Raw genomic sequence first — 22,343 nt, 5'->3', positions numbered from 1 at the left:
AATACATGCTGCAGCCTCTGGGAGGCCTAGGGTACACCTATGCCCTGGGTACCTAGGGTACACTGTAGAGGGTCCAATAAGGTGATCCTTACCAATTGGGTATGTACCTAGGGTACATGGAGTCCATTTTAAAGAGAGAGCAGACAGCCTGAGACCCTGAATGGCAGGATCTCAGGCCAACTAAGTCGAAAAACCAGCTAGACACTAGGCAAAACGTTGGGGGTAACCATAGTCAGATATCCACCTTCCTACACGGAGGCTATTCGAGAATGCCTTGATGTGGGCGGCAGAGTGGCTCTGGTGTTACTAGACCTCTCTGCCGCTTTTGACACGGTACCGCACCGCCAACTCTTGGCTCGGCTGTCTAACATCGGCATCTGTGGTCAGGTGTGGGAGTGGATAGAATCCTTTATCGCTAATAGAACACAGCAAGTGTGGCTGCCTCCATTCTCATCTACACCGAGAAGCTTGACCACTGGTGTTCCTCCGGGCTCAACTTTGAGCCCTCTTCTCTATAATGTGTACATGATGCCGCTTGTCTATCTGGCGGATGAGCTGGGTGCTAAAATCATAGCTTATGCTGATGACACCCAGCTCCTCTTCACGTGATAGAAAAATGATCTGTCCCCGGATGCTGCCAAAAACTGCCTTACTGAAGTTTTTAAGTGGTTAGCGCTGGCCCAGCTTAAATGCAATGAGGGTAAATCTGAGGTGCTCCTCTACGGGTGCTTCACTCCGCATTTTAGAGAAGACCTTTAGCTCGTGGGCTACCCCTTGCCTAAGTCTTTGGGGAGTCTTGTTAAAAATTTGGTGGTCTGGTTTAGTGAGGACCTCAGATTTTTACCGCAGATTAACAAATTAGCTGGGTGTGCTTCGGCTCACTGAAACTTTTGAAGCGATTTCTGCCCCTACTACCCAAAATGGCTAAAGAAATGGTGACCCGCGCTCTCATTCTTTCGCGTTTAGACTATGCCAATGGGCTTTACATTGGGCTTCCTATCTATCTGATAAAAAAGCTTCAGATCGATCAGAATGCGACTGCCAGAGCACTACTGGGTATGCCTTATAGGTCCAACTCCAAACAGTTGCTATGGGAGCTGCACTGGCTTCCGGTGGATCAGTGGGTGCTGTTCAAGGCCCTTACGCTTGCCCACGGTGCTCTTTATAAAGCGGGCCGCTGTACTTGAGGAGATGTTTTGATTTCTATGTACCGCCTAGGTATCTTCGCTCTACGGGGCAATGTCTTCTTGTTATACCAAGGTACCGTCTTGTTAGAGCGGGAGGCAGCTCCCGCTCAGTTAGAGCAGCTAAGGCCTGGAATGTTCTTCCCTTCAAGCTTTGGAACATTGGCGATCTCAGGCTGTTCAAAAAGCAGCTAAAAACTTTGCTTTTTAAGTAACTTCCTAGCCCCGACCTACGCCCCTCCGTCTTTTTCCTTGGCTTCCGCGCCGGGACACTTCTGAGTATCCAAGCGTGCTATAAATCTGGTTTAACATAACATAATAGGGGCTCCTGTGGTGAACAGGACGATTGCACGCTGCCGGCGACCCTAAGTTCCTCAGCCAACACCCACCCCAGAAAGTTTGGTGGTGACAGCATCTACGTCCCAAGGCGCATTCCCTTCCCCCCCTCTGGATAGGGAATCCAAGAGACTGGACTAATTTGGGAAGATGTTTTCTTCCTCCAGTCTGGCATTGCGTTTGGTGAATACCGCGTGCTTATTGGGCCGTTTCTCCTTTGGGAGACTGTTGCGCAGGTGCTGCCACAAGTCCCGGAGTCGGCCCTGGCTGTGCTCTCCCAAGCTGTCAAGGATGGGAAAGATGCAGCAAAATTCACCATACGGTGTGGATTAGATACCACTGGTTCGCCGGGCAGGTCGATTTCAACGGCGGTGGCCTTGAGACGCCATGCCTGTCTTCGTACGACTGGCTTCTCGGGGGATGTCCAAGCCAATTTGATGGACATGCCCTTTGATGGAACCCGCCTTTTTGAGGAAAAGGCAGACTCGGCCCTGGTCAGGTTCAAGGACTCTCGAGCTACGGCCAGATCCTTGGGGGTCTCCTCCACTCCTCATGGCCAGTCTTCCTTTTGTCCCTTTCGTGGCAATGGAAGGGGTTTCCAGCTGCCTCAGCCCTATCCTAGCCACCATCCCTCTCAGACTTCCCAAGCTGTGCGCGGACGTGGATGCGGTACATTCCGTCCTCTGTATGGAAGCCAGAAGTCGTCTACCACACTGCCCCAGCAGCTGCAGCCTCCAAGCACTCCTTGGCTGATTCTGAATGTGAGAAGTTGGCCTGATGTATGATGTCACTAGTTCTAGTGTACACCTTATATCAGTCCAAATACCCTTATGGTGATTGGTTGTAAAGTCAACCTTATAGACCAGCTATCCTAGTGGTAGCATGGACAAGAGCAGTCTTAGGCTAAACTCTGAATGGCATGTGAAGCCAGCTGTGATACCATATATAATCCCTTGAATACCAAATGAAAGGACACCACAACAGATATATATATAAAATAAAGTGTATTTATTCTAGTCAAACCCTCAGCACTCTTTATGAGGTTAGAGGTAAGTACAACACAGTCTTATTTAAGCATACATTAAGTCACACAGGTAAGTAATACAGTTAGGCCCTAGGGGCCACGCAAACCATATACTAAGTAAGTGGTATAAGGACCACTGTCACGGAAATAGAATAGGCCTAGGCCTAGGGAATCGCTGGGGCTACACTACACTAGCGTTAGTTAGGAAGTGGGAGGCCCACGGGATTCGTGTGCAGAGTGGAAACACTCACGCGTAATGCGTAAAAGTCACTAGCAATAGTACAGTTTAGAAAACAATAGATTTAGGACACTTCCGGAGTAGCTAGGAAGTCGAGACTGGAAAACTAGACACTAGGATAGTCACTATCCTGATGAGCACCGGAGTACCCAAGTTACCTAGCCCACAGGCTGCGGGTGCATAGGGGTGAAGATGCGTCGGTTTTCGTCGTCGACTCCTATGGATGCCTGAAGAAAGGTGCTGACAGGCAGTCAGTGAAGAGTGTCCGGTGGATCCCAAGGCTGGGATCAAGAAGAGAGAGGAGACCTGCAAGCAGAAGGGACAGAGTCAAGGTCACTAGCCAGTGACCACGTGGAACCAGGAAGGAACCAGGCGATGTCGTGAAGATTGCAGGTGAAGGTGAAGCTTGTCGCTGCAGCCAGGAGGACCAGGAAGCGTCGAGGACGACCAGGACCAGGAGGCGAGCTGTCCCACGAAGGCTCTTGCTGTCGGCGGCGTCGAAGTTGGACTAGGACTCACCAAGCCTTGGCAAGCGGAACCCACGAAGAACGGAGGACTTGCTTCTGGTGCAGACCAGGAAGGTCTGGGGTGCTTCTTCTTTGCAGAGAAGCGGGAGCCAGTCTGGAGGAGCCAAACCAGCGCAGAAGATTTCAGGGTGCGTCGTCACAAAGGCCACTAGCCAGCGGGCAAGCAACCGGACAGACGCGGCAAGCAGGAAAATGCAGAAGGGCCCCACGCAGGACTCGTGGAGTGTGGGGGGCTGATCTTCGGTGCAGATGGTGCTTGGGGTTGGGGCTTCTCAATCCCCGGTGCACAACTTCGAGGGTGCCTCAGAAGCTGGGCTTGAAGTTACTAGCCACTTTTCCCAGGTAGCCGGTCCCACGTCGCTCGTCGCCTCCACGGATCTCAGCTTTGCTGTGGATGTGGATCAGGGTCGGAGAAGTCTGGAAGTCAAGGCTCTGGTCGGGCTCTGCAGTCAGTTCCTCGTAGAACGTGGGCAAAGCAAAGGGTAGTCTCTTGATGGTGCCTGTTTGCACAGGGTAGCCACTCCTTGGCCACAAGGGAGATTCTTCAGTCTTCTTCTTTCGTCGAATGTCGAAGGTCCAGAGTTTCTGTTCAAGTTGCAGGTTCAGGATAATCTAAAGTCTTGAGGCCCAACTCCCACTCTTATACTAATCTGGGGGGCTGGGATACCTGCTAGGTCACGCCTTATGGGTGGGACCTGGGAGGGGGTGGTTACACCCACTTCCCTTTGTCCAGTTTCGCGCCAGAGCTGGGGCTGGAGTGCCCCAGCGCCGGTTTGAACTGGACTATGCAAGGAACACCTTGTGTGCCCCAGGCATGTCTCATTCCTTTCAGCCCACCCTGCCCCAATACACTAAAGGCTGTCTGGGGAGGTGCTAGCACCTCCCCAAGCAGGAAACCTATTGTCCAGGCCTCCCTGGCTGGGATCACTCCCAGCTGCAGGAGGTCAGACTTGTGTCGTGGCAGCAGCATCCATTTTGTGATGCTGAGGCTTTGGTCAGAGGCTAACAGTGAAGTATGATTTTAACATGTCTTTCCCTCTAGAAGGGGGGAATAATATCCTCATGTCCAGAAATGGCATGGGGGTATTATTCCACAGTGTTAGACACCTTACACGACCTGTTTCGATAAAGCCAAACCATAGTTACCATAACCGTCTAAGATTATAAGGCACTTTAAGAGTATATGGTAGGCTATATCATAGAACAGCTATAAGGACTTGGTTCCGAAAGCTGCAGACAGGCTCAGCTCATGCTAGAGCACCATCTCACATGTTACCAAGCACTCTGCCTCCAGGATTGTTAAGGCCTGCCATAGGAGTGACTGATAGGTACACATGTGTCTATATGTAAGTTAGGTATAGGTATACTACACCTAAGCAAGGGGTGATTACACGACCTTGCCCCAGCTGAGTGATCAGCCAGTTGTGTCAAAATGGAAGGCCAGGCCAGGGGTGGCATAATACATGCTGCAGCCCCTGGTAGGCCTAGGGTACACCTATGCCCTGGGTACCTAGGGTACACTGTACAGGGGCCAATAAGGTGATCCTATCCAAATGGGTTATGCACCTAAAGTACATAGTATTAATTTAGAGAGGGAACAGCAGGGCTGTGGGTCTGATTAGCAGGCCCACAGCCACATCTAAGTCGAAAACCAGTAAAGCAAAAGCAAAAAGTGGGGGTGAACATAGAAAGCAGACCCTACTCTCCTACACTGAAGGACCACACTACTCCAGTGGGTGGGAGAATTCGTCATCATCTTCCCCGCTGGAGATCTATAACAGACAAGTGGGTCTTGCATATCTTTCAGGAGTGCTATTCTCTTCTTTCCCTTTCCTTTCTTTTCTTCCTCCTATTCCGCCAAGTCAGGAATGGCTGGCAGAGCATCATTTAAAGTTGCTCCAAGAGGAAGTTACAGCTCTTTTGGCCAAAGGAGCTACAGAAAGGGTCCCAGCTTCAGAAGTAGACAGTGGCTGTTATTCCCGCTACTTTCTGATTCAGAAGAACAACAAGGGGCTTCGGCCCATTTTGGATCTTCGGACCATCAATCTCTTCCTCAAAAAGGAGAAATTCAAAATGCTCGCTCTGGCTCGGGTCTTGTCTGGCCTAGACCAAGGAGACTGGATGGTGGCGTTGGACTTGCAGGATGCATATTCTCACATTCGCATCCTGCCAGGCCACAGGCGATACCTGCAGTTTAAGGTAGGCCGCGAGCACTCTCAGTTTACCGTGCTCCCCTTCGGTCTTACCAGCGTGCCTCAGGTGTTCACCAAGGTGATGTCGGTGGTTGCAGCTCATCTGCGCAGGTTAGGGGTATAAGACTTCCCCCATCTCGAGTACTGGCTTTTGAAGGCATTCTCGCCCCAGGCAGTCATCTCCCACCTTCAGACTACGGTGAACCTCCTACATTCGCTGGGGTTCTCAATAAACGTGCCGAAGTCACACCTAACTCCTTCTCAGACGCTCCCTTTCATCGGAGCTGTTCTGGACACAGTGCAGTTTCGGACTTATCCTCCCGAGCAACGAGTCCAGGATCTTCAGATTATGATTCCGATATTTAAGCCTCTCCTGGATTTTGGTGGGGTTGACTCTGAGGCTGTTGGGTCTCATGGCCTCCTGCCCTCTGTTGGTAAGACACGCCAGGTGAAGTATGCAGCCTCTGGCGGGGCGCTAGGGGGCATGCGGACAAGAAGGCCACACTGTATTTAGGCTCCATCCGCCCCGGAGATAAAATCCATTAATCATCCTTATCCTGTGGGACCATTTCTTGCAACGAACACCCCAGGCAAGTAAAGAAGAGTCGGTGGTGGCAGCGCAGCCCTTCAAACCAGCGCGGGCTGCCGGGAGACCCCAGATGGGAAGCTTAACCTGACTGCTGCCTGCGTGGAGAGGAACGGCCAACAAGACCGGGTGCGGAAGAAGCCTGCAGACGTGAGCCGTGCTCATTTCCCCCGTGGGGATAGCTTACTGCAGCGGGACAAAGGAAATACATTGGAGCGCAGACGAAAGGTGAGGCGGTGGCACTGCAGACCTGCGCGGCGGCTCCGGTGCGCTGGACCCACTGACTGCCCTGGGGGTGCTCGTGGCGGGGAGCTGGGCGAGCAAGGCCGTGGTCTCGGGCCCTCTCACGGGGCGTGCCGCCTAGCTGTGCGTGGGTGAGGACCTGGTGACCGGGGCCGGCGGGGCCGTTGGGCGGAGTGAACACCCACCGGAGACAGCGCAGCCTGCGGAGACGACCTGGTGTGTGGACTGCATCGGCAGAAGAGCCGGGGACACTGCACCCAGCGGAACAAATGTGCAGGGAACAAGAGCTCGCCTAGTGCCATCAGTGTCGATCGCGAACCTGCGCTCCTGAATTTGGACAAAAGTGAGGTGCACCTCCCCCATCCTGGTCCTAGACTGCCAAATCCTGTTGCACTTTGGGGGGTTGCGCTGGGGACACATGTGGGGCGTGCCTCCCGTATTACTTGAGACGCTGCTGTGCCCGCTATTATTTATCAAGTAGGGGTCTTTGTGAACTGGGACCCCCACCTGGTCCAGGCCCATGAGGAAGGCAGACCTGCTACACGCTGCACTGAGGCTCTGCTTGGGATCTCTGGGCTGCGCTGCGGGGGACCGAGAGGTGGACCGTGATGTTTGCATGTGCCTCTTGCTGCAGCTGGACGAACGGCTAGCGCTGGAGCCAAATTGACCCCACAAACTACAGCCCCGGAAGTGCGGTGGTCTCGAGCTGCCTGGGTCCTTGGCGGCTTTCCCCGCAACCCGGAACATGGACACTACTGAAGGGCCTGGGGAAACTAATCCTCGCTGAGTGCTGCATGAATGCTAAGCCAGACTGCCACGCTGGTCGGCTTGCCCAGTAGGTGCCCTCCTTGCGACTGAGCTCCCTGCGTTGTCGGAGGGGGTGCGCCTGACGGGGTAAACAGACCTGTCCCCTCATATCAAAAAATCTGAGGGCTTGCCGGTGTTTAGGACAGAGAAGCTGCTTCGCGCCTCCATTCTGCCCGAGGACAGGGTGAGCCGTATCCTGCTGGGCCCTAGGCATGCACCACTGCATGTTCTACCATGTTCCCCTCACGGTAACAGAGGTCACATCGGAGCGACCCCATACTCTCAGGCTGTCGATGAGGGGCCGCTGCCCTCCGGGTGCTCGTCTCACCCTGAGACCCTGGGGCCGCTGAGGTAGACATTGGATAAACACAACGCGGAGTCACTGCAGGCGGCCATATTTAACGCTACCATGGGGAAACTGGACAGGAAGCAACCCAAGCTCACGTTCGACGGTCGCAGAGCGACTCGGGGACAGCCACCTAACTCGGAGCACGACAGCGCCGGTACTGCGGAGCAAGACACTGGTGAGGTTGACGTGAAGAGGCTGCTCACCACCATGAAAGCCAGCTTCGCCTCAATTGAAGGCAAAATGGACTCCATGTCCGCCAGGATGGACCAGCTCACCCAGAAGATAGAAAGGCAAGATGGTCGGATAAAAGAGGCTGAAATACGAATCTCCACCCTCGAAGACGATCAGGCACAGGCTTCCGGTCAGCTATCAGACCTCGACAAGCTATTAAAGGGGATAGCAGCCAAAAACAAGGACATTGAAGTTCGCTCACGGCGGAACAATATCCGCATTACTGGTGTCCTCTAAACAACCAATACAGGACAACTGGAAGACTGCGTGGAAAGGCTGCTTGTCACGTGTTTCGGCCATCGTGGAGCGGGCACACAAAACACTGGCCCGAGGCCCCAGCCGGACACGCAGCCCAGGCCCATAGTAGCGAGACTGCTTAATTATCGCAACCATGATGCAGCCCTGCGGAAAGCGAAGTAGCTGCAGGAAGTTATTTATTACAACAACGCTTTGTCACTGTATCCCGACTTTACCTTGAACGTCCAAGAGGCACGGAAAAGGTTTGTGCCAATTAAAAAGTTGCTGTGTCAAAAGGGAGTGGAGTATGCAATCCTCTATCCCGCACGCCTCCGGATTACACACGAGGGCAAGCACTACATCTCCAGCACACCACAACAGGCGGCAGATTTCCTCAAGACGAAAGTGCACGCATGCATTCCTAACATGGAACGTTAGGGGGCTGGGCAATCCTAGAAACAAAAACGACAGATACTGGCTTATCTGGACAGGCATTGCATAAGCAAAGCCATGCTGCAGGAAACGCATACACTCCCTACACAGTAGCCCCAGTTTGCCTCTAGATGGGCCTCTCACAAGTACTTTTCTTCGTATTCAGTGTACTCGAGAGGCACCGCCATCCTTATAAAAAGAACAGTCCCATACACAGAAGAGGGCTTTGCAGTCGATCTGTAGGGATGGTATTGCATGACATGGGGCAGGTTGGCGGCTGAGTCAGTCATGCTGGTCTGTAGCTATGGGCCCAATACAGACGAAGACTACTATATCACCTTATGGGTGCGCATAGGTAATATAGGCTCGACCCACCTCATATGGGGGGGGCGATTTTAACTTAACACTGCATCCCCCATGGGATCGCTCTCACCCACTGCCGCACCACTACTCCAAAGCACAACGACAACTACGGCAAATACTGGTGGACAATCTGCTCGTAGATGTATGGCGCCACCACCACCCTAACCAACGGGAAGGCACGTTTCACTCAGCAGTGCACAGTAGCTTCTCTCGGCTGGACATGTGGGTGGTGTCGCTGGGCATGGCATTCCACGCTTTCCACCTGTCCCCTTGCGCGCAAGTACTCCGACCACTCTCCTGTGCTCATGGTGCTGAGTCCTCTGGGCCAGTCGCCCCAGCCCAGGCAGTGGCACCTCCTGCCCACAGCGCTTCTTGATCAGGTATTCCAATAAGAGCTGGGGGACATGCTAGAGGAATTCCTTAGGCTCAACGTAGACTTGGTCCCCTCCCTGACCACAGTATGGGAAGCAATATAGGTTACTATTAGAGGGCACTGTATCGCCAAAACGGGGGGGCATCCTCAAAGACATCTGCACTACCATAGCCAGTCTGGAGCGACAGCTCAAGCAGCTAGAACCCAAGACCCACGGGACACGAGATGGACCTGCCCTAGCTAAAATTCGCCAACTCCTCACAGAGTACCAGGCCGAGGCAGAGAGGGTGTGCCGCTTTTGCGGGAAATACCACACAGCGTGTAAATATGGGGAGGGCGAGCGTACGGGCAAAGCATTGACGGCAAACCATGTATTAGTGATTCGTGATGGGGAGGAGACGTCCCACCGAGACACACCGGCCATCATAGGGGTGTTCCTCACACACTATCAGACACTGTACACGTCCTGCACGTGACGCTAAGAGGAGACTCCTCAATACTTACAGCAGATAGAATTGTCCTGGCTCAGCGATCGGCAGAGGGAATTTTTGGTGTCCGAGTTCAGTATAGACGAAATTTGGGAGGCCATCATGCAAATAGTTAATGGGAAGGCACGGGGATCCGACCGCCTTGGAATAGAATTCTCTAAAACCTACATAGACACGGTGGCACCCTTCCTAAAATCCCTGTATGAAGACGCGGCAGAAGCGGGATCGCTCCCACCCACTATACGGGAGGCCACGCTGGTCTCACTGTTAAAACCAGGGAAACCCTCGGAATCCCTAGACTCGTCCCTGCCCCTGTCCTTAATAAATTACGATGCGAAGATCTTAGCTAAGGTACTGGCCAATAGGCTCACGCTATTGGTGGATAATCTTATCAGACTGGACCAAGCAGGCTTTATACTGGGCCGGTCTACCTCCCACAACTTGCGGACTATATATGCTATTCTGATGGATACATCTGCCAGTGGATCCCTCACCTTGTGAATATCCCCTGCGCCAGCAACATTCGGATTTTCTTCGTAGCTCTCCACGCCAACAAGGACGCCATCACAGTAGCACGGCTCCGCACGCGGATCCGCTGACATCACTGGATCCATAAGAGGACCTCGTCGGCGTGATGACGTCAGTTCCCTTTTTTCCGCGCCGTAGACGCTATCGTTTTTTTGGGACTCTCCGTAGCTTGTCGGGTTACTTTGTTTTTCTGGATTATTTCTGGTCCTCTCTTGTTTCTTCCTGAAGATGTCATCGAGGAAGTCAGGGTTCAAGCCCTGCAGAGAGTGCGGTAAACATATGTCCATCACGGATCCGCACGAAGATTGTGTCTGGTGCCTGTCGTCGGATCACGACATCAAAGGGTGCTCTTGCTACCGTAAGATGAACCCGAAGGCTTTAAAGGAGAGAGAGGCCAAGCTGTTCATCGCGAAGATGAGGAAGGAGAAGAGAGGTCGAAGGCGATTGAGGTCCAGGTCGGGTTCGAAGTCTACGTCGGGTCATGCTTAAAGATCAAAGAAGCATAAGAAGAAGAAGAGGCACGGCTCTCGACGCCGTTCAAATAAGGAGACGGCTCTGAAAACGACTTCGCCAGTTCCTCGGCGTCGTAAGGACTATGTTTCACCTTCTCCTTCGAACTCGAATCCGGCTTCACCTGTTTGTCCGGCCTCGACTGCAGTTTCTCCGGAGCGTTCTCCAGCTCCGGCTCCATCTCCGACGCCGACACATTCTCCGGCTCCGGTGGAAGAGGCTCCGATACCTGATGAGTCTTCGACTCCATTGGCTCCACCGTCGGCGCCGATTGGCCCGAGTCCGGTAATGCCTCAGCCTGAGCCTTTATCGAGCCCTTACCCGCCTTTCCCTGGCCCGGGTCAAGACCCATCACATTACTTAAATGCCATGTATGGTGTCTTTTCAAGAGCGATGTACCCCTCTGGAGCACCTTCAGGTCCCATGAGTCCAATGGCCTTTAATTTGGGGGTTCCTCAGGCCTATGCTCAGGCTCCCTTTATGCCTTTCCTTCCAGTGGCGCCGTCCTGGCATTTCCCGGCGCCGAGGACGTCAACGCCGTTACCTTCATCTCCGGCTCCAGTTCGACCTCGTTCAACTCCGACTGTGCCTCCGGATCCGTGTTCGACGCCGGCTCCGTCGGAGTCGTGTGTGGCGCCGCTGACGCCGGTTCCAAGGATGAGATCCAGGCGAGAGGCGCAGAGGATCTTGGAAGTACAGAGGTAACAGGCAGAGGAAATGGAAGAGGGTGAACTTCAGGAGTCGGATGAATTTTTTGAAGAATTAAAGGAGGCAAGTGGCCTTGATATGTCCCCAGAATGGGAGCTTTCTCCTCCATCAGATGCTCCCTCTAAGGATGTGGTTCCTTTCCACACAGTTATAAGGAAGGCAGCGGAGCTCTTAGACTTGTAGCTCCCAATGGCTGAATTTAAGTCAAACATCTTGACGGAGGTTCTTCATTCCCCCTCCACTGTGGTAGAACCTTTGCTTCCTTTTAATGATGCCATCACTGAGCCAGTTATGGAGGTTTGGCGTAAGCCCTTTTCGGCTCCGGCAGTGTCTAAATCTGTTGCAAGGAGGTACAGGGCGGCTCCAGGAGATACGGACTTTCTAAAATCCCATCCTTATCCAGAGTCTGGTGGTTCAAGCTGCCTGTTCGAAAAAGTCTTCTGGAGCTTTTCCTCAAGTTCCTAGCGATAGAGAGTCTAAAAAGCTTGACCAGCCTGCCAAGAAGGTGTTCTCCTCGGCAAGTATGGCCTTGAGGTCCACAAATGCCACCTGCCTTTTGGGCCGTTACATCCACGCCCTGATGGATTCTGCAAAACAGCTGGCTCCTAAATTGTCAGAGGAGGACAAGCAGAATTTTAATGAGGTCTTGCCGGACACTCAAGCTGCTGCACGACAGGTTATACAGAGTGATTTGGACACTGCGAACTCTGTTGCCAGGATCATGGGCTCTTCGGTTGCCACTAGAAGAAGTGCTTGGCTTAAGTCGTCGGAGTTCTCTCCAGATGTGCAGGCAACACTTCTAGATCTACCCTTTAATGGTTCTGGACTGTTTGGAAAGAAAGCAGATGCAGCCTTGGAGAGGTTCAAGGACAGCAAAGCCACAGCTAAGTCTCTGGGCCTGCAGGCTCAGCCTAGAGGTTCCTCATTCAGAAGGTACAGAGGTTTTGGGAGGTCGTCCTTTCGGACCTACAGGCAGCCTCAGCAGCAGCAAAATACCCTGTATAAGACCTACAGGGTTCTAAATCTTGTGGAAAATGGGTATGCTCTTCCCTTTCGGGAATTTTCTCCAAATTACCCTCCTTGCCAAGGTGCTTGCTCGGAGGACCACCTTCTTCTCCTGCAGGAGGAAGTCCTAACATTGCTAAAAAAAGGTGCGATAGAGGTGGTTCCAGAGCGGGAAAGGGATCAGGGATGCTACTCCCGGTATTTCCTGATACCCAAGAAGGATGGCAGGTTACGTCCAATCCTGGATCTCAGGATCTTAAACCTTTTTCTGAAGTAGGAGAAGTTCAAGATGCTCACCCTTGCGCAGGTTCTTCAAGCACTGCAGCAGGAGGACTGGATGGTGTCGATCGACTGGCAGGATACATATTTTCATATTCCGATCCTGGAGTCGCAAAGGAAGTATCTCCGTTTTACGGTAGGGTCGCAACATTATCAGTTTGCGGTTCTCCCGTTTGGTCTTACTACTGCACCTCGAGTCTTCACCAAGGTGATGGCAGTGGTGGCAGCACATCTCAGAAGATCGGGAATTCCAGTTTTCCCCTATCTGGCCGACTGGCTGATCAAAGCGGAGTCGCCAGAGAAGGTGCTTCATCATCTGCAGGTTACAACTCAACTGTTGTACAAATTGGGTTTCTCGATAAACGTGCCCAAATCTCACCTGGTGCCCTCTCAGCGCAACCTGTTCATTGGGGCGGTACTGTACACTACTGTGTGTCGAGCATTCCCACCTCCACAAAGTATTCTCGACAAACAGGAAATTATTCCCTTGTTTTACAATGGAGCGGTCGTTCCAGTCCTGAAGGTCCTTCGTCTGCTCGGTCTGCTTCAGAAGCACTGGTATGACCAAAAAGCTGCACTGGTTGAATTTCAACCGTGGCAACAGGTGTGGGTTTTGGAGCCGGTGGCACCAAGGGCACCCCAGGACAGATGGAGTGGTCCTTACCCTAGCCTAGAAAAAAAAGAGTGAGGTCACCTACGTGGTTGACCTGGGCACAAGCAGGACACCCAAAAGGGTTATCCATGTGAGCCGCTTAAAGCTCTACAATGACCGGGCTGACATTACTGTGCTGATGGTGACTAATGAGGAACAGGAAGCAGAGAGTGAACCTCTCCCTGACTTCCTCTCCTACAGCTCAAAAAATGGGTTAGTAGATGAAATTGTCTTTTTAGCCACCCTCTCTCCCCGACAGCAGACTGACTGCAAGAAGACTTTCAACAGTATGCTAAGCTCTTTTCCTTGACCCCTGATCTGACAAACTGTTGTACCCATGATGTGGACACTGGTGACAGTGCACCTGCCAAAAACAAAATCTATCGACAGTCAGACCAAGTCAAGGAAAGCATCAGAGCTGAAGTCAGCAAGATGCTGGAGTTAGGGGTTATTCAATCCTCTGAGGTAGTGGTTTTAGTCCCCAAACCTCATCCATAGGGTGGAAAGCGAGAAATGAGGTTCTGTGTGGACTATAGAGGGCTCGACTCTGTCACCAAGACAGATTCTCACCCTATCCCAAGAGCTGATGAGATAATAGACAAATTGGGTGCAGCTAAATGTCTTAAGTACCTTTGACATAACTACAGGGTACTGGCAAATTGGCATGGCCCCTGGAGCAAAAGAGAAAACAGCATTCTCCACACTTGATGGGCATTATCAGTTCACTGTTATAAACAAAACACTGCGATCCAGCACTCCACATAGTCAATTCAAGATACAGTAATATAAAATATGTCAATCCATTCAGCAGGTCTGGTTTCAGATTTTTCTTTATTGAATTATTTTTTTTATAAAACAGCGTTGCCGACGCGTTTCGTCCCTAAGGACTTCTTCAGGGCAGATTTGAAATATAAAGGAGGTTGGTCTTGTTCCTCTTCAAAACTAAGGTCTGTGGTCAAGGCTCCCTTTAATCAGTCAAAGTAATAGATCACCGTATAATTTTAGTCGATCGATCTGAAGCTCTCAGTGTAATTTTACCCTGTCAGGGTTTTAGAAATAGTTATATTTGTATTAAGGAACAGGGTCCCTCCATCAAGCAGTCCATGGACTATAACTATTTCTAAAACCCTTTCTTGTTGTGGCCAATGCGCCGATGCAAGTCGGTCGAGGCAACCCTCGCGGTTGTGATGGTAGATGGAAGTGTTGCAGCGTGCGGTGCCCTCACCACTCGGTGCAGGCAGTGGCTCGTTAACGAAGTCGGTGAGACCAAGGCTTGCGTTGCAGGGTGACACGGTGCTCGATGCGGTGCTGGCAGGTCACGTTGCGGCAACGGAGTTGGTGACATCTGTGCACCGTGTAGTGAAGTGGTGCCCACAGCATGCGGTGCAAGCAGTGGCTCGTTGACGGAATCAGTGAGACCAGGGTTGCATTGCGAAGCGAGGTGGTGTTCTCTGCGGTGCCTTCAGGACACTCAGTCTGCGACGGATTCGGTGACCGAGTCGGCTGCTGTTTTCTTCTGTGGCGACTGGAACCAGCGGAACCAGAGACAGTGCCCAGAAGGATGGTGAGTTCTTTGCTCTTCCTGAGACCTCTTGAACAGGGGGCACGCTCCACTTCAAGCCCTTGGAGATGCTTTCTCAAGCAGGATGCACACACAGTTGCTCTGCTTGGCAGAAACAGCCACTGCAGGCCAACCCCAGACAGCACACAGCAAAGGGGCAGTACTCCTCCTCCAGCTCCTCCAGCTCTTCTCCTTGGCAGAGGTTGATCTTGAAGTCCAAAAGTGATCTAAAGCTCTGGGCTCTGGGTCACAATATATATACTGTAAAATCCTTTGTTCTCTGGTGGCAGAGAAGACCTGTGCCCAGTCAAAACCATTTCTGTCCTCTGGTGCAGCTTCCTGGCAGGAGGTGGACACAGCATTGTGTAAGGCAGAGCAGGCCCGTTCAGGTGAAAGGAAATCTCCTCCCCCTACTCTAATTGCAGCCCAGGTCTATTCAGCCCAGCCCTGACTCACCCTGGAAAGGCAGGACACACCGAACCCCCCCCCCTACCCTACCCCCCACGAATGGCTGTCTGAACAGAATGCACATCCCCATCCCCTGTCACTCCAAAGCCAGACATTCAATACACATCCTAGCAGAGGAACAAATCTACCTACTTTCTAAAAGTGGTATTTTCAAACACAGAGTGTAAAAATCACCCTCACTAAAAGATGCATCTTAACATTTTGAATACAGGCATTCTAAACCTTATTTTCCTATCTTGTTCCCCTTGGCAGTTGTGCTTATAAGATGTTAAAAGCAAACTCCCCATTCTATCCTATGGTAAGATAGGATATACCACATACACCAGGGCATGTCCTACCTTAGGGGTGACTCACATGTAAGAAAAGGGAATGGTAGGGCCTGTCAAGTGGGTGCACTTGCCAAGTCGACATGGCAGTAAGAAACTGCGCACAGATACTGCAGTGGCAGATCTGAGTTACATTTACAGGCTTCTTATGTGGGTGGCACAATCAGTGCTGCAGGCCCACTAGCAGCATTTTATTTACAGGCCCTGGGCACACACAGTGCATTGTACTAGGGACTGACTAATAAATCAAATATGTCAATCATGGAATCACTAATCCATAACAACAATTAACAGGGAACACTTGCACTTTGGCACTGAAAAGCAATGTCAAAGCGCCCAAAGCATCTAGACCAGCAAAAACAAAGTGCAACACACAGCAAAATAATAGGAGGCAGACGCAAAAATACAGGGGAAACCCAGGCCAATGATGCCAGGTCTAACACGCATTCTGGACGTTTTTTTTATTGTGCCAGGTTTCTTAACCCTGCATCACAGAGGAATTTCGTTTAATATTTAAACAGTTTTGCTTACCCAAGTTAATTGAAGCCTTTAATATGATATTTGAGATTGGGAACCAAAAGGGAAGTGCCTAAATCATATAAGACCTCATTAGTAGTTCAACAACACAAAAAGAGGATGGACGGAATGCTGAACGCTGTCAAACTTTCACCCCAGTACAGAGATCTGGGCCTAAATCCATTGTTTTTTGCTCACCGTGCCATTCCAGTTTGGACTTGGCCATATGCAACTCAGTCTTGACCCTGCACCTCATGTGAACTTTCAAGCCCGAAGTGCCAGGCCAGGTCCTCCCTGGACTGTTAACAAGCATCCTGTGACCTGTTTCGGGGTATCAGCCCTTTGCATATGGCTGGGCCCAAACAGGGGTGGCATGGTGAGCAGAAGAACGAAGGCTTGTCGATTTTGCCAGGTGGCATACACACAGGCCATGCTGCAGGACCTGAAGTCTCAGTGGGCCCAGCACCAATGGAACCTGTCTTGTTCCATCCAGGTTTAGGAGAAGACTGAAAAAGACCTGCAGTGATGACTTCTCGACCCATGGCTTCAAGTCATTCACCCTGTCCCACCCAGACATGATGGTGGTGACAGGTTGGGTTGTGGAGGTCATCTGCGAGAGGTGGAGATCGGAGAACTCTTGACCTTGCATAGAAGACCTTCCTACCGTTCATCAAAAGGAAACTTGTACAGGTCCTCACTAACACCACTACTGCCATGTAGTGTAACAAGCAGGGAAGTGTGGGCTTGTGAGTCCTGTGACAAGAGTTGCTAAGCTTCTGGAGTTGGCTGGAGCTGCAGGGGATCTCCCTGATTGTGAACCACCTGGCAGGATCTTTAAATCCCAGGGCGGACAATCTCAACGAGCGACTCTTGTGGATCACAAATGGCAGTAGCATCCTGAAGTGACACAGGGCATCTTCCAAGAATGCAGATAGTCCTGGCTGTATCTTTTCACCACTGTGGAATGTGGAGTGTCAACAGATTTTCACACTGGGGCTTCCAACTAGGTTCTCTCTAGAAGTCTCATTCTGGTTAAAGTGTAACAAGGGACTCCTGTATGCTTTTCGCACTTGCCTATCCAGCTCCGTGTTAAGATCAAGAACGACCAGGCCCGAGTCATCCTTGTGGCTCCAGATAAGTCCAGGGGAGTGTGGTACCCGTAACTTCTGGGCTTGTGCCTTTGTCGTTTGATCAGTCTACTGCTTCAGGAGAATCCTTTTGTGCTGCAGCAGGGTAGGATTCTGCACCCAAACCTGCACTGTCTACACCTCCATGGGCAGAGATGGTGCCCTCTTCAAAATGTCTACCAAATCCATCTACACCGGGTGCAGAGACAAACCGGTAGGGTGGTGTTGAGTCCACCATATGACCTGTTCCAAGTCAAACTGTCAGCTGACTTATTATTTTTGTTATCTCTGCTCCTGCAAGGACTTGCTGTGGCTTCCATTAAAGGTATTTTTTTTTATCTTTCTGCTTTTTTTTAATGTTTACCAGACCAGCTGTCCTTGTTTAAATTACCTGTTGTGATGAAGTTTCCCACCAAGCCATTTGTAGTTCCTCAATCTCGATTTGGTTACAGTGCTCATGTGTACTCCCTTCGAGCCGATGCAGAGGTATTCGTTGTGTATTCGGACCCTGAAGACTGTTTTTCTTGTCACAATTACTTCAGCTTCTCGCGTGAGTGAGCTGTCAGTGCAATGACCCTACACCACATTTTTACAGACAAACTGGTGTTTAGGACCAGGGTGTCTTTTTGCCAAAAGTAATGAACACTTTTCATGTTGGGCAATACATCCATCTTCCAACATTTTTTGCTCCGCCTCACTCCTCGAAAGAGGAAGAGAGGCTCCATCGGCTGAACCCCAAAAGAGCCTTGAGGTTTTACATCACTCACATCAAAGATCATCAGGGGCATGATAAGCCTTTTTGGTGACATTCTCTGGAACATAAAAAGGTAGGACATTGCAAAAAAGGATTTTGTCAAAGTGGATATTCCTCTGCATTAAAATCTGGAAAATAAGCAACCTTCGGAAAGACAGAGCTAATTCCACCAGTGCCAAAGTAGCTACCACTGCGTTGGCATGTGGAGTGCCTGTTTGGGACAGCTGCCAGGCCACAACATAAGGGTTGGTGTCCATGTTCACAAAGCCTTGAACCAGGTTCGACAGGAAGGACATTTTTGCCCGTTTGATCCCATAGGACGTTTTTGGGTCTGAGCCATTACACACCCTCCACCATCGGAGGTACTGCTTTGGTATCCATTCTAAAGATGAGGAATCTGCGGTTAAAAGTATCCATCAAAAGAGCAAGCTTACCTACCTTTGATAATGCTCTTACTGGTGGATACTCTATGTAACTGCATAATCACTTCCGTAGGGAATGAAGTTGATGCATGACAACCACATACCAGCGTGTGGGAACAATGCTGTTTAATTCTTCCAGACCCATTCTAGCACCTGGAGATATTCTAAAGGTGAGGAATCTGCAGGTGCATAGAGTATCCATCAGAAAGAATGTTACCATAGGTAAGTAACTTCTTGGTTATGCCTAGCTTTTGAGCCAGATAAAGCTGTTTCGCCGGATTGTTTTTCCAGAAAAGATCATACTCAACATACGTACATAGAGGAATTTTAGGTTGATGAGCTTCATTCATTGGCCTCTTAAAGGGGCACTCACATTTTACTCCCACCAGCCAGCGTCCTCTTGTGTTTTTTTTCCCATTGATGTGTCAGGCCTACTCAGGATTCAGGCAGGCCACATTGGTGTTGAACATCCTCTTTCGGCTCCTGCTGTAATCAGTAAATGTCTTTATCCTTGGCAAAACAATCTAGGACGAATGCCCTGACTTTACTTGGTCCTCTTCAACCTCACAAGTCTACCAAGGGTGATGCCCTTGCTTCACAGTGGCCTCCCTTCCAGGCACATTGGGGTCGTTGATCTCGGCTGTCACAAGGGCTCTCTCGGCAGAATACGCACTGGACCTCGCTCCCCAAAGTTTCTCTTCTTCTTACAGGATCCACTGGTCTTGGCAGGCAGGTAGAAGGCTGGTGCTCAAGCTTCAGGGCAAGTTGTATTCTCTTCCTGGGTGATTGCCCCTCACCCAGCATAGACTAGCAGACCTTGGTCCCTAGTCCTAAATCTAGCACCTAAAAGTCTTGGTGATCCTCTCTTCCAGTTGAATCTAGCTGTAGAACAGTGCTGTTGAACAACTTGTGGGACTCATGCTCCCAAATTTACAGTCCATATCCAGACACAGATGTGATTTAGTGTCTGGTCCTTTGATACTATTGTGGGTGTCAACTTATTTGAAGTTCTCTCTCCACTGTCCTGGTCTTTGTCAAATGGACAATCTGCCACAGCAGGAGCGGTTCCAATTTTGGCTAACACAAAACATAGGCCAAGGGTACTAACGGGATCACATATGCTCTCAGCCACAAGTGAAACATGCTTCATTAAGTTTCAAAGGTCTAATTCTTATCCTCTTTCGGAATTTCCTGTTCCTACAGTGCCAACCTAATCAGACGCCCCATCTCTCTGACAATAAACCCAGGCCCCACTACCAGTAGCTCTTTCTGAAATCAGACTTTTGATGTGCACAAATGATACTCTGCTCCCTTTCCTCCCGTATGTGTGTGTTCCCACCCCAGCCCTCAATAATGTCAGCAATCCACATGTCCTTTTTGATGTTTCCAGTCCTCACCTCCACTAGCCTTTACAGGCCCTAGGCTTCTAAAATGGAACCCAAATGCCTTCTTGTTATTTACCATGCACAGGCACTCATTTATCCCAGCACCAAGTATCCCACACTGTCCGGTGCCAACACTATGCACACATGCATGATGGGTGTTTGCCCGTGACTAAAAATCAGTGCCAGGGATCCAGGCATTTATGCAGTTGAGGCACTCAGGGCAGGGATGCACATCTGCGACCATGCAGGGGACTTTTCCGTCTCAGCAAATTCCCAGTAAAATGACAGCTAAAGACCCCTTTCTCTGGAGCAGTCTTCTCCAACGAGTAGCTCTCCCAGCTATCTGTAAGTAGTTCTCCTGTGTCCAGCCCAGCCTACGGATTTAGAAGCTTTTGTTTGGTTCAATTATTAAATATGTAAACCAAAATTGAAAACCATATAGTTGAGATGAAAATGCATGTATTCTCGGAACTCATAAACTGATGTTTAGAGAAAAATGGTTGATTTTCAATTTAAATATATCAAAAGCCGATATCTCAGTGATAAATCGTGGCTTTGGGGGAGTATTATTATTAAATAATATGACCTTGGTCCCAGGGTACTGCACTATGGCTGTTTTGCATTATACATGTAGAGCTATTCCAGATTGGTAAACATTTTTTACATCTCTCTGACAACCAACCTTGAAGAACTGAGGCGATCTCTGCTGGTAATCTTGTATATGGTGGCCACTAATATAACAGTGTCTAATGTGGTCACCATTATAACTCTAATTATATCAGTAGCTGGGGATGATTGTCATTCAACATAAGTAGCTCCTAACACAGAAATGGTTGGAGACCCATGATCTAGAGTGAGAACATATAATTTTCTGTCCATAATCTTCATGGGGACTGAGTTGGCTGCCGAAGGCTATGGTTTTTATATTCTCCTTGTGCAGGATGGTGGAATCTCCTCATGACAACAGACTCACAAAATCCGACTTTGTAGACTATGACTCGTCTCGTGTGTGGCATTGTTAACATATGTAGTGACATTCTCAATTCGAAGTCATTTATTCTGTTTAGCCACAAGCATTTATGAATATAAATGTATATTCAAAGCCTTCTCAACTGTTATTTCCCCTTTCAGGTGCTGGAAATGTTCATTCTTGTGTTACAACAGTGTCATAAAGAGAATGAGGACAGATGGAAGAGATTATCCAGACAAATAGCAGACATAATTCTTCCAATGCTAGCAAAGCAGCAGGTAAAGGACTTTTCAAAATATTTATATGCTAGATCTACAGCTAAATGTCATACCTGGAAAACCTTTTCTAGTCTACATTTCTATTTTCCTACGATCATTTTCTTAATTTCAAGTGCGTGTCAAGATAGAATTTTATTTGTACAGCATATTAATATAGTTAACTATGTTGCAATTGGTAGATTGACTTGATGAGAAAAGAAATAAAGGCCTCTCTAAAATAATTTCCTTCCCCCAAATTCCTCATCTTAACACCTTCATAGACCTCAGTCTGTATCCAGATGGCATTTTGCAGTACTCCATCACCAGGGTCTGGTGGTGCTGTTGTGACAGCGGTGATGGGTTGTGAAACGCCATCTGGAAGAGGAAGCAATCATTGGCAAAGCTAATAGGTCAAGCATTTTAGTTTTGCTAGTGCATACCTATTGGCTTTTCCATTGATTTTGGTGATGTTTATCAGCATCTGATTTTTTTTTAATGATTATTGCCATATAGCTAACTCAGTAATTAAGAACAAGCATTGGCACAGCCAATAGGCCTCACCTTTGCAAGAGCTATTGGCTTTGTCAATGTGTTTTACTAAAAGTTAGTGGCATGGAGTGGAATGCGGTAGAGTGCAGTGGATGTAGCTTGGCATAGAGTGGAGTGGGGTAGACTGGTGTGGAGGAGTTGGGTAGATTAGCGTCAAGGTTAGAGTGGGGTAGAATGAATTGGGGTGGAGTGGGGTAGATTGGTGTGGAGTGGGGTAGATTGGTGTGGAGTGGGGTAGATTGGTGTGTAGTGGGGTAGATTGGGGGTGGAGTGGGGTAGATTGGGGGTGGAGTGGGGTAGATTGGGGGTGGAGTGGGGTAGATTGGGGGTGGAGTGTGGTAGATTGGGGGTGGAGTGTGGTAGATTGGGGGTGGAGTGTGGTAGATTGGGGTGGAGTGTGGTAGCTTGGGGGTGGAGTGTGGTAGGTTGGAGTTGAGTAGATAGGAGTAGGGTAGATCGGGGTAGAGTGGAGTTTGATATATTTGCAGTAGAATTGGAGTAGAGTAGATTGGGAAAGAGTGGAGTGCGCTGAATTGGGGTAGATTGGACTGGAGTGGGGTACACTGAGTCGAGTGGAGTGGGGGTAGATTGGAGTGCAGTAGATTGGGCAGATTATAGTATGGTATAGTGGAATGGAGTGAGGGTAGATTGGGGTAGTTTGGAATGGGGTAAATTGGGAAGAGTGGGGCAGATTGGAGTAGATTGAGGTAGATTGG

General features: G+C 50.0%; 1 protein-coding gene across 2 annotated transcripts in view; it reads left to right on the top strand.

The window, feature by feature from the left end:
- HTT (huntingtin) overlaps nucleotides 1–22,343 on the top strand; it is a 2,065,683-nt gene that overhangs the window by 1,172,620 nt on the left and 870,720 nt on the right. For both annotated transcript variants that reach the window (XM_085642500.1, XM_085642499.1), the window contains one exon: nucleotides 20,983–21,099. In XM_085642500.1, the coding sequence (XP_085498626.1) occupies nucleotides 20,983–21,099 (117 nt within the window). The remainder of the gene's footprint in view (nucleotides 1–20,982; nucleotides 21,100–22,343) is intronic.

The sequence above is a fragment of the Triturus cristatus genome, chromosome 2_2, assembly GCF_964204655.1.
Source record: "Triturus cristatus chromosome 2_2, aTriCri1.1, whole genome shotgun sequence".
NCBI lineage: Eukaryota > Metazoa > Chordata > Amphibia > Caudata > Salamandridae > Triturus > Triturus cristatus.
The sequence above is the reverse complement of the archived record's forward strand: the minus strand, read 5'-3'. Positions and strand labels throughout refer to the sequence as shown.